The following is an 18,220-nucleotide window of genomic DNA, read 5'->3' as shown; positions in this document are numbered from 1 at the left end:
TTATAGCAGTAACAAAGACTTGTCACGGCTTGTCAGTTTAATAACATCTCTTCCTTCTTCAAACTAGAACTAGATCAGGCCTCTGTGGAGCTGCTTTCAAAATCCTGTGAAATCAGATTTAGGCCCAGCAATTCAATTAAATCTGTAACATTGTCACAAAAGTCAGAATCAAAAGAACCTGAAAGTGAGGTTTCCACCCTACTTTTGAGTTATTTTTTAAATAGAAGAATTTATAAACCTAAACCTTTTTTTTTCTGTTTTTTTTTTTTTTGTTTTTGTTAAGGGAATGGGAGCATTTATATATTTTTTCTAGTAGTTTCAGTTTGGGATGGGATCTGTGTCTTAATTTTTATTGTGTCAGAGCTAGGCAGATAGAACAACTGAGTCATCCAGGGACTAGTCAGTGGAGAACATTAGCCCTCCAGAGACCAGTTCACCTCATCTGTCTTAGTTATTGACTGTAAGTTGGAATAAATCTCACTTTTAGACATGTGTCTTGTTTCCTTTCATAATAAGAAAGCCTAGATGAGGAATGTAGGCTAAACACTTAATTGTGTGACAGTTTACATTATGTGATATGAACATAATTCACAGCATTTCGTCACTGAAATCAATCACTGAGGTGTAGAACTGGTGGAATTTCAAAGCAGGGAATTTGGGATTCAGCCATAGAACAGCTATTTCCCATGAAGGGCTGCCCAAAATTAATTCTTTTAAATTAATCATGTAAATTAAAGGAAAATTGATAAATGAGTGATACTAAGAATGACATGTGAAACAAAAATATTTCTATGATTTGGGCACTAAGAAAGGACAGACCAGGAGGCAGTCTGCCTCTTATGTCCCAGCACAGGTGTGTAAGAGTGTGTAGTGTATGCCATAGCAGGATCTAGCTTTTGGATATAAATATACTTAGAGATAATTACATAAAATCTTGATTTCAGTATTAGAAGTATAGATTCTGCCATTTGCTGATAAAGAATTCAGTACTTGCATGAGCTCGTAAAATTAAAAATTGATTTTTTGATTTACAGAAGGACTTTAGCATTTAGCTCCATTAATTCAAGCAGATAAGCCATAAGCCTGATTATTTACATCAAAATCCCAAGATCTGAAGAAAAATAGTTGCCTATATTACATTTACTGCAAAGATATTCCTCATCACATTGTCACATGAAAAGGTCAAGTGATGCTGTGTGCAAAGCACACAAAATGTGAAAATATGGTTAGCGGTTCAAAGACAACAGGCAAGGGGTTTTTGCAGACCATAACATACAAAGTAATTTTTCCACCTGTGTTTCAGGAAACTGGTTGGGCAGGGAGGGGAATAACATTTTAGTAGATTCAACCATAGACAGGATGAAGAGAAGAAAATACAGAAAAACTCACCACTAAATTTCCTATCACCATGACCAGCAGAAAGACAAGAAGGCACAGTGGTGGTTCAGCAACCACCATGCAGTCCCACATGGTCTCAATCCATTCTCCACACAGAATTCGGAAAACGACGAGGAATGAGTGGAAAAAGTCCATCATGTGCCAGCGTGGCTTGCCATATTTGTTTATTTTATGGCTGTTCTCCAGATAGCTTCTCCCAAAAAGTTGCACCCCTACTATAGCAAAAATGAAAACGATGATTGCCAGGACGAGGGTCAGATTACTCAGTGCTCCCAGGGAGTTACCAATTATTTTAATTAGAGTGTTTAAGGTTGGCCAGGACTTTGCCAGTTTGAAGACCCTCAGCTGCGTAGCAACATAAAACATAGTGTTAGACATCGGAAGAGATAACCCATCTTTGCACCATTCAAATCCTGCAAAAAACACTAATTCTGAACCATTCCAACATGCAATATTTGCAGCACTGTGATACTAAAACTTTTTAAAAAATACTCATAGGATTGTTTTGTTGGTTTTCTTTAATTGAGTAACATTGCAAACATAAATTAACCACCTCATAAAGGACCAGTTTAACTAGAGTCCTTGATTAGTCTTTGGCCCACACAGGTAGGTATCCATAAAATGCACCTGATGTAGATTATAGTGCCTAACTTAAGTGTATTATAAAGGACCAAAGCTGGGAGACCAACTACGGTATTATTATAAAAGGACCCTATATTTTGGTACAGCAACATAAATCAGTCCATGGTATATTATATGAATTCCTTATCATTTCACACCTATTTTTAAGTATAGGGGGTTTTCTGTATTTGTACTCTGACACTTTTTTCCTAAGTTTCCTGTGCTGGTTTTTATATTTTTGATACCAGTTTTATAACATGACTACTCTGGAATGTTTTTTCCTCTGAATATATTTTAGAATGTTCGACAGAAATACGTCATTTAAACTCTGGTTTTAATATCACAAGTGGTTTAAGAAGTAATAATACATTTCCTGCACCCTAACAGCAGAAAACAGAAGTATTCTCTGCTACATTCACACCATAAAGTTTTATACAACTGATTAAGTGTGAAGCTTACCAGTCTGAAGGATCTTAAAACTGACAGGGTTCCTCCTTTTCGCCTTTCTTTCTTGCTTCTTTGTTTGGGTAAACTCAGTTCAATTAAACTCAACGTGACAATTATACTGTCAAAAATATTCCAGGGCTGCTGAAAGTAGTAATAAGGATCTAAAGCAATGATTTTTAAAATCATTTCTGCAGTGAAGATTCCTGTAAAAACCTGTGACAAAGAAACAGTATCATCCGTCTAAAAAGCAGCCATGAATTTATCCTACTTTTAGATCATCTTTCCACAAGTAACATTCATGGACAGGTGACCAAGATGCATTTTTTTGAACTTCTAATACACTTTTAATTAAAATGGGAGGATTGATTTCTTCCTCCTCAGGAGTGTGTTAGAAGTATATTGATAAAATCTTGGTATTGTATATATTAGATATTCAGAGTTTATAAATGCAGAGTTTGCTAATCTTCAATTTTTACAGTTACTCTCCATGTCTCAAGTGAAAACACCCATCAATCAACCCTCCATGTAAAATGTCACATAGCTGAGAGTATGCTTACCAAGTTGCCTACATTTAGCATTGATTTAAAATTATTTGACATATTATTGTGCTCCAGTGCCATAAACAAAGTGTTCATCACAATGCAAACAGTGATGGTGAGATCGATAAAGGGATCCTTTATGAAAGCAGCCACTTTTGTCTTGATTCTCACCCAAAGTGGGCAACAGTCCCAAATTAGATACTTTAAAGCAAAATTATTCAGGCAGGGTGGGCATCTTCGCCGAGATTCTTCAAGTTCTAAATGCAAAAGAAAACCCCACTATAATTAGTTATCACTGAACAAGATGATGAAATTACTATTTCAAGGATTCAAAAGACCGGAGAAGAAAAAGAAAACCTCACATCTTGCACAGAGCCCCCAAGCTTCCCTCCACTTCCTACCATTCATGTAGTCCCTACATCAACTAATAAACATGAAGATAAAATTCAGAGAGAATTTGATTCAAGATGCATTAATGTAAATATACTTCTCAAGACTTTTGACCAGGTTTCATTTGGCTTAAACATGTATTACAATCGTCTGACTAAATTCACGTATATGATGCAGGGACCAAACCACAGTCTGTAGGTCAATATATTATGCAAAGGCACTTTCCATCTTATTCTTCCATAGATGTCTAGGACAGTGGCTGTATCACAGCCAACATCTTTTTGTCTCCTCTGACTCTCAACGGAGTCTAAAAAGTCAATAGCAGCCACAAGAATTCTGATTATAGCTGAGGCAAATACAAACTACAGTGCCTAAAATTTGACCTTAGGCTACTTCTACTGGAAAGGTCATATCTACAATTTCTCATTTGATACAAGTTGCCACACTTATCAATTTTCCGTAATTAAAATACGGGACAGAAGCTGTTCTGGCTTTGTCAATTTTGGTCAAATATAAACCTCATAGCCTTTTTTCTTACAACACCAATATTAAGGAGTCCTTCAAAATACTTTTGACCCTGCTGAAGTCCCATGCAAATTAATTGACAAACCTTAGCTTCAAGCTAAATACAAACACAGTAGGTATTAGTAGTAACCTGGTGTTCAGGGATCTGAACATTTATCTAGACATCCGATAAGCTGGATCTGAGTCATATCATTTTCTTAGTTGGACCTGTCCTTGCTTCTTCCCACTGTTTAGTTTTCACTTTTTCTCCTCCAGGCTCAAGTCTCACATCCCACCCTACAGTGCTTATCCCAGTGTGACCATCTTGACTCAGTCTCTCTCCTGGACTAGCACTTGTCCTCTGTTTTTCTAGATCAAATGGTTTCCTCTTCATGTACACAGTGTGTATCCAGCAGAACTAGTGTTCAGGTCCTATCAAAGACCCTTTCCTCTCCCCTTTCAGATACCTGTTGTTAGGTTAATCCATAGCCACACAGAGATACAAGTTCTGTTCCATCCCATTTCACAACTGAAAGTGTGCAACAAAACCCTGATCTTTAGTGAATTACACCCAAAGCAAGGCTCCACTGGGTGTATTGCAACTGTGATTGTCCCAAGAAAAAAAAACACTAAAAATTTTATAAAAGGGACGTCCCTGCCACAACAGATCCAACATTCATTCCACCCCTGCTAAATCCCACACTTGTGGCCTAAGAGCTGGTGACACAGCTCCTCTGCAGAGACAAAACAAAACAAGACTGACTTTCTCATCCTGAACAACTTGGGTTGAATTTTTTCAGTAAGATCTGCAACAAAACTATCAAAGTGATAAAACACCGTAAAATAAATCATATGTAAAGTTAAAGGAATAAAATAGTGGGGTTAAGTCTTCAAAACACAGGAACTGCCACAACCAATTTTTCTAGCACAATCTTATTATTAGATACTGCATGTCTATGGCTCTGGCAGTGGCATGTCATAAGTCACAAGGTCAGGGGGAGTAAACAGTATCTCAGTCCTTCACCTCAGATGCTAGAGAAACTCTTTCCACCCACTCTCCCTCCAATCCCCTTCACTGTCGGTCCTACAAAACAAGATCTTACCATAGGCAAAGGATGTGCTCCAGTACACGACTGTGTGATAATGCTTTTTTTCCCTTTTTTACAAAAGAGCCATATTAACCATGAAACTCCTAACTACACACCTACAAATCTCTATTAACCTTTAAGAAATGTATTGACATTTTGGTCTTTCATGCTAGTATTACCTTAGGATTGAAATAAGCATAATGAGGAACCACTTACCCTCCAAGACACTGGTAATTATGCTAACTGCACTTGCTGCCCTTTGTCTCTGAAGTGCCTCGTTAAAGTACTCCACTGACAGATGAGGAGGCAAATGCATCATGCTGCTCTCATCATTTACAGCTGGCTGCTTAAAGAAGTAAACATGATTAGGGAGATACTACTGGAATAAAATTAAGTAGAATGTGATGATGGGTAATTATGGAAGTTAATAGGAACAATGACACACAGCCAAATAAATGCACCTTTTTGCAAGATATAATAGTTGTTAAGAATTAAGGTCCTACTTTTCAGTAGTAACGCTAGAGTAAATAAATCCTGCAAGCATGTAATAGCAAAGGGGAAACACAAACATTGGAAATAAGTCCATGAGGGGAAATAGGCCTTGGAAATATTCCAGAGTTTAATGGACAAGGAGACAGATGAGAGATAAACCGGTAGAAAAGCATCTCTACCCATTTGGGAAACTTACAAAGTTTCTGCATAGAACCTTCTATGAAGCGGAGAGAAATTAGGGGTACTGCTCAAAATGCTCCCTATGAGCAGGGTATGGGATAAAAGAAACTCTCTGGTGATTTGTAAGTCCAGTACTAGGAACCTTCAAGACTATGTTAACATAAATTGTGAATAGCAGAAAAATAAGGTTTATAACAGAAGTGCTGAAGTCTGCTTTTCAAGAACTTCCCACATCAGTATATTTCATTTCACATCACAGTTTGCTATCACACTGAAACTCTTAAGAAAAAACTGCCACTTACAGAGAAACCATATTATAAAGTATTTATTGAAAATAATATATTTTCCTTACCAGATTCCCCTTTCCTGGGTCTTCCATTACTGGTGGAAGCATTACTCCTTCGGAAGACACTGGATCTAGGCTGTGCACCTTGCTGCCTCCTCCTCCCCCCATCACTGAAATCACACCATTGCAGTCATCCATGTTAGCCCACTTGCTGCTGTGCATGCAGTTTGGTGTAGCAGGATGAGAGCTTTGGCTTATTTGACTTTGCACACTGGATCGTCTTCCCATCTGTGTGACTGACAGCGACTGACACTGGATTTTGTGTTCCCCAGCACTGCAGTTTTCCTCATCACTGAAATCCGTTCTGGAATCAACTTCTAAAGCAGGTATTTGGAAATTGAACACGCTCCCATGGCTAAGCCTGCGTTTTGCCTGATTTGCATTGGGACCGTACACCAGGCCAAGGAAAGACTGAAAGACAAGGAAAAGCAATATAGAAAGAACAGCATAATAAATTCTGATAGTCGTTCACCATTTTCTGTTTCTCAGTGTTACAGAAAATGTATTTTAACTGTTATTATAACTTCCTTTCTGTCCCTCATTTATAGTATTTCCTTCTTTTTCAAAATTAATTTTTACATTGACTTCTCCCTTATTTCAAAAAGTTGTTTATTTTAAAGATTTAAGAGCGATTTTTGTAAAGTTTTGTAATGGAATTTGGTTTGTGCTTTCAAGCAATTTATTTTAGTAATGAAATTGGAAAAGCTGTGAGGATCTCAGGTTCAGACAATAGATTACCAACTTGCGTTGACTATCCGTGGACTGTGACTTGGGGAATTGTTCTTCATTTTCTTCTATCCCCAAGGATTTATTTCTCTTTTTCCTGTTGCTTCTTTCTTTGATTTCTTTGGGAGACAGAGAAGAGGCTTCAAAGGAGCTAACTGACAGGACATCAATTCCTCTAATAGCCAATGACTGAAATTAAAACAAAAACATGGATGATGTTTTTGCTGGGTACTTTTAATATTAGCAGAAAGAAAACACTTCTGTGCTGTTATTTCCTTTTAACAATTAGTGTTTCACAAAACTTGTTAAAAATCTTCCATTTCTAAGATCTCCATAAAAAGAAAGAGGAGAGAATTTCCCCAACATATGGAGCATTGAACAATATGCTATTTGCAGTATGTTCCATGATCATGTTTATTGAACCTGCCAGGGACAAAATAATCACATTATAGCTCTTATTCTTCCACATGGCAGATTTCCTTACAACAGAATTACTCCATTTGAAAATGATGCTACAGAATATATCATTGTCCCAAAATTAATGCTCAATGAGTATTAAAATTCTGTCTTTTCATTGGGGAACCTTGGGACTGTATTCACACTGTGGTTGACTTTCATTCCTATACTGAATTTAGAACAATGTTGTCAAAACACATGAGTTTTTTGTTCTAGAAGCTTCTAAGCCATTTAAGTTACCAAGACACTTTCATTCAACTATGATAGGTTTTGGCTCAGATGCTAATACAATTAGCAGAATTACTGTATATTTCTCTGCTCAGCAGCCTACAATGATAAAATTGAATAAAAAGTAAAAACAAGTGCATTTTCTTTTGGAAGCTGCTAGCTGATGGAATTTTATACTTTATACAAATTTTAAAATACTATTTTTCTTACAGTTACAACAAACTTTAATACTCATTTTCCACAATGAAAGTTATTGGTTCACAGGAAAAATGCACAGCTGAACACGGAATTACTCCTGTAACTCTAGGAATCACTTCTTTCAGTAACTTGCTCCTGACCCCATGAGTGACTACTTTATACAGCTGTACACAAGGAGTTATGCTTTCCCTTAGGTGACTGATGCCAGGACACAGAGACAAATGCTTGCAAGGGAATAATGTATACCTCCTGCTCCTTCTGTAATAATTCCATGGCTTCACGAAATTTCCTTTCCTTTGCCTCCGTTTCAGCAATGGTGGCCTTATTCTGCTCTTCATATGCCATTGTTACTACAGCCAGAATCAAGTTGACTAGATAAAATGAGCCCAGAAAGATGACCAGCATGAAGAAAAGTATATACACCTTCCCAGCAGTTCTGAGGGTCTGTAAGCAGCACATTCAGAGATAAAAATTACCATAGAAAATAAAAAATAGTCTTTCAATGTGTCCCTGAAATACTTTTGAATCACTCAGCTTCCTAGACAGAATGGTTTAGGAAGCTTGAATAGAAATATGCCTTCCTTGGTCCTTCTCCCTCTTTCTCCCTCTTCCTGCACCATTGTCTATGAATAACTCATCACATACCCCATGAGGACTACTGAGGAGGCATTGCTATATTTTTGAAGAACAAGACAGGACACTTTTAGTACTTTTTAAGTCCCTAAACAAGCAGGGTGATAGGCCTATTGCTGCGAAGCACTTCAGCATCCCTTTTCTAGGAGGCACAGCTTGTGGGAAAGGAGAAGGGAGGATGTGGGTTTGATGACTTGCAGCTGTTGCTTTTCTCTGAGGTTTCTCCCCCTCTCTACACATTTTCTGCTTTGGCTCTTGTTCTTCCTGGAAGATCAGTTCTGAATTATGCACAAAGCTGGTACCTGCTGGTACAGACGCTCCCAGTAGTCCTGGGTCATCAGGCGGAACAAGGAAAGAAAAGCCCAGCCAAAGGAATCAAAACTAGTGAAACCGTAATCAGGATTTGGCCCAATTTTCATGCATATATAGTCTGGAGGACAGACCCTGAGAGTAAAAATAAAAAGTAGAGCTCTTTTAAGCATGCAGATTCCAAGGAGAACTTCAGCTTATGTGAGAGTTCTGATGATTACTCAGCTCTGCATTTCATTAGATTGCAAACCCACTGTCTACTCCAGGTAGTATTGCCTGGAAAGCAGGATGAAAAAAGCAACATCTATAACCCAGCAGCAAAGGAAGAGAGGCTGGAGTAGACCACCAGCCCAGGACAACTTCCTCATACCCGGCCCTTCACTGCAAAGTAGACACATTCCCTCCTTGCCCAAACCTGCCCTCCAAAGTCCGTGTTTTGTTTTTCCAGTTTAAGACTCATGAGCCTTCACAGAGAGGAGCATGTCTGTCCTGTGCTATATCTGAGATCTTTCATGTTTTCAGTTCTCTTGTACATACATGGGGAAGAGAAAGACAATGATCCTGGAAAGTCTCAAAGAAATTTAGAAAAAGCAATAATGTAGAATAAATAATAATTTAGAATAAGCCAACTGCAGGCTCATACTTAATCCTTACAAGTTATCTGACTGCTTATTGTATTGTCTTGTCAGTGTTCATGTTGCTGCATTTAAGGATACCTTGGAATTTCTGCTTGTCTCTTATGACTGAGCAAATATAGAAGCACTGAAGCAGACAGGACTTCCAAAGAAGAAATGTTGTGTACTTACCCAGCACCAGGGCCACATAGTAAAATATCTGAGGTGCCCTCTTTCTTAGCAAAGTGTGCTATAAAAAAGGGGGAAAAAGTTAAAAAGAAATCACTTTTTAGCCTTAATCTTCTATCCTTTGATGTGAGTAGTGACAAGTAATCAGTGACCTCTAAGTGTATTCTGCACACACATGAACAGATTTCCCACACTCACAGTAACTGCACCAGAGAGCAAGATCTCCTCATTTATAAACGTGTGTATGCACGAAGTCCTTAAAACAGAATTTGAAAAAATATCACTTCGGCCACATCTGCATAAAGGAAATGAAGAATTGGAGGGCACAGGCACAAGCACAGTCCCTGCTTTGGTAATAGCACAAACCCTTTTGGGTTAGCAGCAATTAGCCCTCCTCCAGGGCAGTGTACAAACACTATACGGGATAGCATAGACCACTTCTAATGAGCAATAAAAAAATCAAAGCTCTGTTCTGAGACGGAAGAACGTGAATACACACCATGTCATGGCACTGCTCAGCTGAGACAAAGAGCAGGTCCTAACACTGCTTAGCTGAGAAATAGAGATTTCTTCATTAGGATGCTCGAGTAGCCATTTTGACGTCTTCTTCTACTTCTCTTTGCATTAGTTACACTGCTGCCTGATCTAGTACCAGACTGAAAGTAATAGCTTTAGTGCTATTAGCTATTTAACCCCAATAAGATGTGGGGTTATTATCTCAGGTGCATGGGAGGTCTCCTGTCTTCCTGGTGTTTTACAAACCTCAGCTGTGCTCATCAGGTAAGGTTGGCATGACTCAGAGCCAACAGGAATCTTCAGCATCAGCTGTACCATACCATGTAAATACACTACAAAGGAATGAGTCATTATCTCAGCTACTTCCCTTCCGAATTATGTTCAGTTTTGTTCCTGCCAACTGACAAAAAGGGTTTTTTAAGAAGATTCAGTGACTGAGCTTCAGAGAATCATAAGAACATGTAGTTCTCCAGGCAGGAGATGGGAACTTCCCACAAAATCAGGATCAAAGCAGCCCATTAAAAAAATGCGCAAAAAAAAAAAATTAATTCAAAACTGGATTTATATGGCTATAAGTCCTAAATCCTGTGGGAAAGTCACCTAGCTTTCATTAAATCTGTCTGGGCTCTCCTATTCTTCTTACTATCATTGCAAAACACCCTGAATACAAGACGTATTTTGTTTCCTGTTTCTTCAACTAAATGCCAAAGAAATTTAGCATTTTTAGCCAAATTTTGTCACACACGTGGTCTGCACTGTGGCATTCCAGCCACAAACTGGTTTCTTTTGAAGTTTGCTTTCAATTATGATTTTTACAACATTTTGTATACGGAAATGACTTTGTTCTTAGGTACAGTTTTTGCTAGGTGCAAGAGTTTCTTGCGAAAGGTTTTTCCTCAAAAATCTTTCATACAAAGTCTTTCTCCCTCTGGACTATGAAGTTATTAAAGAAATCGTGTCTGAACAAAACTTTCACACAGAGTGTGTACAAACAGCAATTCTGTGTGGCTTTTTTATGTATTTCAGCATTTCCCCTGTGATAATGCTTCTCTCCTTGCACAACTACTGCTATGTCTGAACTTGCTGGTGGAGATTTTCTTCAGTGATGAAGCTTTCTTCATATTTTGGCATAGTCATTGTTTATTTTTTTTTCATGTATTTTGAAGTTTTTCCTTTAGCACAAGGATTTTTCTTACTGAATTGTATCTTATAGTTGCTGTTCCTCTGAGTATGGTTTGGTGTATTTTCAATTCTCTGCTCCATGCTTCTATCACCAGCCTTAGCTGTATACATGAAAGATGTATATTGTAGATATATAAGACAAAAAAATAAGATACATGGGATGTAAAGAACAATGTAACTCTGACTTTAAAAAAAAAATCCTCTGTTTCAAACTGAGGACTAATTCACTGGGCAGCAAAATGAAGATGTACAGGCTCTTCAGCACGTAGTAGAAGGTGAACTTTGGGGAATTACAGCAGAGAATGAGCTAATGCATTTTTCAGTTATTGCCATATCATTCTGGGAAACAGGGCTGGACGTTACTGGAAAATTTGGGAGCATTATTTCTTACAGTGAAGGGAAGGGATGCACTCCTGGATGCCTGCAAGCTGCTCTGGCAATTTGAAGGCCATTATCAGGTGGTTACTCATCACAGAATCACAGAATCCCAAGGGTTGGAAGGGACCTCAAAAGATCATCTAGTCCAACCCCCCTGCAAGAGCAGGGTAACCTAGAGTACATCACACAGGAACTTGTCCAGGTGGGCCTTGAATATCTCCAATGTAGGGGACTCCACAACCTCCCTGGGCAACCTGTTCCAGTGCTCTGTCACTCTTACAGTAAAGAAGTTCTTCCTGATGTTAACGTGGAACCTCCTATGCTCCAGTTTACACCCATTGCTCCTTGTCCTATCACTGGATATCACTGAAAAAAGCCTAGCTCCATCATCCTGACACCCACCCTTTACATATCTGTAAACACTGATGAGGTCACCCCTCAGTCTCCTCCAAGCTAAAGAGACCCAGCTCCCTCAGCCTCTCCTTATAAGGGAGGTGTTCCACTCCCTTCATCATCTTTGTGGCTCTGCACTGGACTCTTTCAAGCAATTCCCTGTCCTTCTTGAATATTCAAAATACCAGCTACCAAAACATCAATATAATTTACAGCAATGGTTATACTTGCATTCACATGTGTCTATATCATAATCTAAAAAAGAATTAAGGAGGATAAGTTACCTGTATCATTAGCAAACATTTCATATGATTCCCATGTTTTGTTAAGGAAATAAGGTATTTTACTGAAATCTGTAGAGTTCCGGACACACTTTTGTCTTAGATTGCCCTTAAAAAGCTGGAGGCCAATGAGAGCAAAGACACTCAGGCAGAAAACAGTCAGGATCATCACATTGGCAAGTTTCTTAACAGACTGAATAAGTGCCCCCACAATGATCTTGAGTCCTAGGAAGACAATAAATGAAGAAAAATTGGCATGAAAATCTGAGATTCTTGCATCATGCTTGATTAGAGATAAAACAGTATGTAGCAACCAAAGTCACAAAATTACCAGAGAATATATGGCAAATATATTTGCAATGCAAATGTAGTTTAGATGACAGAGATTAATATAAAAAACAATTTTTCCCCTCATTTGATCGACCATAAAATTTCCACATGTTCCTTTAATCCCTATAAAATATTTAGGTATGGGTGAGGAACCCAAAACAGTCCAGTTTTTCTTATCTAGAATGAGTAATACGCGTAATTCAAAACAAATTTAAAAAAAAGAAATTTCTAACACTGGCAATCTGTGACGAAACTGGAGACACTGGAAAAAATAATAAATATGATCAAAAAGATCTGAAAGAAAGACAGAGACAACCCACTGGTCCTTAATTTGTATTTCATCATGAGGAAGAATCTACTGGCTTTATAACTAAGGGAAAAGTGCAAAGGAAACTGTTTTCCCAGGGATGATGCATCATGGTTAACAGTAAAGTCTGTTCAAGGGAAAAAATAATTAAAAAAACAAAGGAAAGGCAAACCCAACATTTTGATCAGAGCAAAGAATCAGTTGTGAGTAGCAGCAAATATTCAGTAAATAGGGTTTCTTACCTGGAACTACTGAAATGGTTTTCAAAGCTCTCAGAACCCTGAAAGTCCGAAGAACTGACACACTCCCCAAGTTACTGAATGCTCCCACATACCTGTAAAGTCAGGACATTTTATATCAAGTGGTTGAAGTTGAGTAAACCAGGCAATTATTTTACAGTGGTCATTCTGAACTGTCAATCCTTCTGAGCATATTTTAAGTATTAATAAACTATGTATCTAGGATTTGTCTGAAAATTTATAAAATAGAAATCCATTTCTTTATTACTAGTTTTTCCTTATGAGGTAGCACTTAGCTTGTGCACAACTGCTTTTGTGTCAGCATCTTAAGTATCATTCATTTGAAATACAAACAAAGATAACACTTAAAATAATTCATTTCAAGTGGAAACACTGGCTGAACTAGTTTGATCTCCCATCTGTAGGTGCACATAACCAGTATAAAAGCTTTCTAATTACCTCAAACTGAAGCTCAAACTATGATTTTTGGAGGCAAAAAGCACAAAGTTAATCCACCATTGTGATGTCTATGCATACTACTTTATTATCTAACTCACACTTCTGTTCACAGGATTAATATGTTTGACAGCCCAGCTATTATATTTTTCTGATTGAAATGTATCCATTCCTGTACACTTGCCACAGAGTATATCTCATTCTAAAGAGTTTTACTTCCATCTTGAAAGACTAATGCACTATTATACAGTGACTAATAAAACAAGGAGAAGCGTCAATGTCCTAGATATTTTCAGATGTAATTAGGACCCACAGGTTGGTTGCTATACTTTAGACAGTCTTTTGCACTGTAACAATAAGACACTTCAAACAGAACACTTCAAACAGGTAATCCATATTTTCTATATTACCACTTACGCCATGACAATAACACTGAAATCCAACCAGTTCCAGGGATCTCGAAGGAAAGTGAATTCATTTAGACAGAATCCTCTTGCCAATATTTTTATCAATGATTCAAAAGTGTAAATGCCAGTGAAAGTAAATCTAAGGAAAGGAGAAAAGTGCCAAAGGAAAACAGCAATATTAGCAATTAACAGAAGAGACAGTCAGACTATTTATTGCCTAAACCAAAACCCAAGCCAATGCTGCAGAGAAGTGATGGGAAGGTAGCTGTCAGTTTGAGTGTATTCTATCAGCATCTGATTCCCATGGACTTTGAGACAGTAGTTGACAGCAATCTGTACATGGCTACTACTATGCACACCTCTAACGTGTTTTTTGGCACTCCACACCTTTTTTTTTCAAACTCTTTCATGTGAATCTTCATAATTTACTCTTAGCTACTTGCTAAAATAAAAATTCTTGCTAGCAAAACTCTTAGCTACTTGCTAAAATAAAGATCAAAACTTGCTGTCTGCTGGTTTCTAGTGGCCAAGTGGATGTACGATATATTGTGTATTATTTACTTTGGGCACACAGCGTCCATTTCTGTGCAGAATGCTTGAAACACTTAGATAAATGTAAGAGTACAGGATTTTCAATTTAAGATGCAATTATTCTTATTAATGGAAAATTATGAGTAAAAGCTCTTCTGTACTTACTGAGTGCACTTCTCATTTCAGCAAGGCAGCAATCTCCCTACAGAATTCAAAAGGCATTCATTTGGTAGTCAGCAAATGCACTAGAGGAATTATTTGGATGTAGTGCTTCCCTTTTCATTTAGAAAGAAGTATTCTGAAATTATTATTGAAATGTATTTGAACAGTAGTTTTGATGCCAACAGCGGCTGCAACTCTTATCTAATCTTTAATGCTCTCATAGGTAGTGAGTTACCACTGCATCTTCTGGAGATATGTATATCAATACCATGTTTGCAGAGGATTTGGCATTCCCAACTGTTTCAGCATGAGATAACATGAGATAGGAATAATTTTAGACCTGTTTTTAAAATTAAATATTTTGGAACCTTTTCCTTTGCATTAGGTGTTAGAATTATTATATTCTAACATTTTTATGCCAAACACAAAAAAATGAGAGCTGAAATATAATTTTAAAAAAGCAAAACCATGTAATTATCCAGCTTAAGTGTTACTACAAAGGCACGGGATTTATTGTGACTTACATTGCAAGTGCTGGCAGTGCTGAAGACAAGAACTTTACTTTCTAACAGTATCCTGCAGGCCAGGAGCTTTTGACAGAATGTTTTATTAGAGCAAAACTCAGCATTACAATAATATAACAAGAATTTTAAGAGAAAGCAGCTCTTGATATGCTTTATCTACATCAATGGGAAATGTGTCTGGATAAAGAGCAAATAATTAGTGAGTAATTTCTGGAAATGTGTTAACAAACTGGAGCAGTAAGGCAAACATGAAGCTAGTTCAACATTGGAACTTTGTCTACATTTACTCGTTCATACAACACCACAATTATCATAGATATTGAGTTTAAAGAGAAAAGTACTCCCTCAAATTAAAACAGATGTCTTAAGCAACTTTCCTTCTAAATCTCCCACCAACTATCTTGAGCGCAGGTGGCAAGATAAATCTCAATAATTCAATATAAGTACAGAATTAAAAGGCATACATACCCACAGATAGATACTTACTCAACATACTTGTTCCACGTAGGAGATGGAGAAGATTTAGAGGATTCGGTCAGAGCCATGAACACACAATTAGTTAAAATAGTGCACATGATAAACAAAGTGAATAATGTGAGTCATGGGAGTGAAGGCAAAGAATATGACATTGATTCAGAAGCATAACTAAATATTCTATCAGTCATAGGCATAGTATCTGGTTCTGAGTTTAGGGCTCTCCATCCCCACAGAAAATCTGCTGGCTTTAGCTTCAAGCATTGTCAAACTGTCATAAACCGTGGAGCTGGACCATGAGTGTTGAAATGACAATATCAGCCAACTTGCTGACCAGGGAAGGTCTCAAATGAGAGGCATTACTCCTCCAGGGATGTCTGTCAGCTTTGGACCCATTGCATCTAACTCAGCACCACAGAGTCAGGAGATGTCTTGAAATCTAAAATCCGCACAGGGATACAGCAAACTGCACTGTACCTGATTCAGCCCCAAGCAACAGCTCTGGTCTCATTCCCCAGTGCCAAGCTATAGCAATACACTAGTGATTCCTTGACCCCTAAATTTGATGTATGAAGTAAGGTCTATATTACCTTTATGTTTCAAGAGCGTTCCCTGCAACAGGGAAATATTCACTTTCATATACCCAAGATAAATTTTTTCAATCCAATTTCCTAAATAAGTTAGATTTGCATAATTTTTCTTTTCTTAAACTGTCCAGTGGTTGATCAGCTTTGGTACATGAGTCAAAATCTTACAGTTTGATTAAATAGAGGATGAAAGAGAAGATAGAGATCTTGTTTATCTCACTGAGAAGGGCTTCAGCCTGAGGTACTTGTTAATGGGACATCAGAAAATAAACATCAGAGATCACACTTAGAACACATTTGTGGGAAAATCAGGCTTCCATACTCCCAGTACTTGCTATTTATTTCTGAGTAGCACAAAGGCAACAAGTCAATAATAGTTTCTAAGGTAATTCAGAATTAGAAATCATCTGGAGTGAGGAAAAGACTAAATTAATTCAATGCTCCAAAATGCATAAGCACAGGGTGACTTAGGGGTTTGTAATCAGGAAGAGGAAATGAAGCCAACAAAAGGATATGAATGTACTAAAATTTTAATTGCTGTTCTTCGAATTGGATGGAAAGGACTGAGGATCCACAAGGCACTTGTAGCAGTGAATCTGAAGATTGTTTTCTGCTTGTTTAGCACTATGAAGACCTTAAAAAAATATAAAGAAACATGAAGTTTTCAGGAAGTTGAACATAGAGCATACTTTTGTGCCATATCCTGCTGCATCAGTGATGAGCAAGAGCTTGATTTTAACTTTAATATTTGCTGACTGTTTCCAGTATGTTGTAATATTTGCTATCCTTCCATCAAAGTGATGAAAGATTTAATATCCATTAACTGTGAAACTGTAAAAAAAATAAAACCTCAGCAGGAAATGTTTTTATAAACCTTAGGACTTGCAAAGAGTTGTGCACAGAACTAATCTTGCTTATGACTGTTCTTTCAAATAGAATCTCTCACTGAGTCAAGATAAACAGAGGTGGAAGGAAGAACTGCAGCTTTTAACATTGCTGTTGTTGACAGTGATCCTCTAGCTGTTAGACTGTAGAAATTAGTTCAAAGTATTAACCTTTTCTCAAGTAATAAGCATAATTTCCAATGGATTAGCTCCCATTTTCTCTGTTCTTTGTTGAAAATTGTATTCTTCAATATTTCATAGCTGGAATAAGTAGGTTTTAAGGATTCATCAGCAAATGTTTTAAAATGTTTTTTATACATAGGTGATCATTTATTGTACATGTAAGTGGAGCATAACCATTGAGATGGAAAGAAGCATAGTTTCAAGTCATGGCATTTAAGAAAATTTACATAATTATCATAATTTCTTGTAGATTTGACTCAGCCCACCCTTTTCTTCCTTTATCCACTTTATTTTTTCTGCTTCCATTCTGATTCAAATGTTAATCAAGTTCATACTATTTAATTCCTGTGATTCAAAAATAAGCTTTTCTAAAGAAGATTACAGCATGTCATTCAGCTGTGCCAACTGCATGCATTATTATAATCTAGAAAGGGATGATCATTTTTCCAAAGGGATGTAGGCAAAACAGTTTAATAGACCATTCACATAAACCATTCTTAGCAACATGGTAAGACAAACTAAAATCAAAGCATCGTGATTGGCTCTAACCTTATGATCTTTGTAGTATGGGTCAAGATCCTCCAATGGCTCCCCAATGAGCTCTGGAGGAGGATTTCCATAGAGAGCTGGTAACTTCTGGAAAGCCTTTAGGTCAAGTTGAGGACGTGGTTTCTCCTCAGGTTTCTCGTCTATAGTATTTCTTCGACAGCTCTTGGCAGCAATCCTCTTTTTGATGGCAGCCAAGGATTCAGAAGTGAACTTACGGAAGTTGTTGGTACCAGGTAATAAGAACTCGGCCATTTTTCATTCTTCTTTTCCTGTCACTAATTCTGTTCAAATAATAGAAGCAAGTAGAAGGAAATTCAGATAACTCCAAAATAGGTAAGTTAAGAAAACAACTGGTTGCCCATGTGTGGCTAGCAACATGAATTTCTGAGCCATCAGCTTCTAAAAAGAAAAAAGAAATAAATGGTCAATAGCTATTTCAGTGAGATGCCTGGGATGTGGGCAGACTTCTGTAAACTTAT

General features: G+C 37.4%; 1 protein-coding gene across 1 annotated transcript in view; it reads right to left on the bottom strand.

Moving 5' to 3' along the window:
- LOC101879253 (sodium channel protein type 5 subunit alpha-like) overlaps positions 1–17,993 on the bottom strand; it is a 33,590-nt gene extending 15,597 nt beyond the window's left edge. Inside the window, exons 1-15 of the mRNA XM_034072702.1 lie at positions 17,742–17,993; positions 16,641–16,759; positions 15,551–15,658; positions 13,858–13,986; positions 12,988–13,079; positions 12,112–12,333; positions 9,362–9,419; positions 8,549–8,690; positions 7,860–8,057; positions 6,744–6,920; positions 6,012–6,416; positions 5,204–5,330; positions 3,024–3,262; positions 2,479–2,679; positions 1,390–1,743 (exon numbers count right to left, since the gene is read on the bottom strand). Of these exons, the coding sequence (XP_033928593.1) occupies positions 1,390–1,743; positions 2,479–2,679; positions 3,024–3,262; positions 5,204–5,330; positions 6,012–6,416; positions 6,744–6,920; positions 7,860–8,057; positions 8,549–8,690; positions 9,362–9,419; positions 12,112–12,333; positions 12,988–13,079; positions 13,858–13,986; positions 15,551–15,658; positions 16,641–16,759; positions 17,742–17,993 (2,823 nt within the window). The remainder of the gene's footprint in view (positions 1–1,389; positions 1,744–2,478; positions 2,680–3,023; positions 3,263–5,203; positions 5,331–6,011; positions 6,417–6,743; positions 6,921–7,859; positions 8,058–8,548; positions 8,691–9,361; positions 9,420–12,111; positions 12,334–12,987; positions 13,080–13,857; positions 13,987–15,550; positions 15,659–16,640; positions 16,760–17,741) is intronic.
- Positions 17,994–18,220: the final 227 nt, after the last annotated feature.

This window comes from Melopsittacus undulatus, chromosome 1 (genome assembly GCF_012275295.1).
Source record: "Melopsittacus undulatus isolate bMelUnd1 chromosome 1, bMelUnd1.mat.Z, whole genome shotgun sequence".
NCBI lineage: Eukaryota > Metazoa > Chordata > Aves > Psittaciformes > Psittaculidae > Melopsittacus > Melopsittacus undulatus.
Note: the sequence above shows the minus strand (reverse complement) of the source record. Positions and strands in the feature narration are given on the sequence as shown.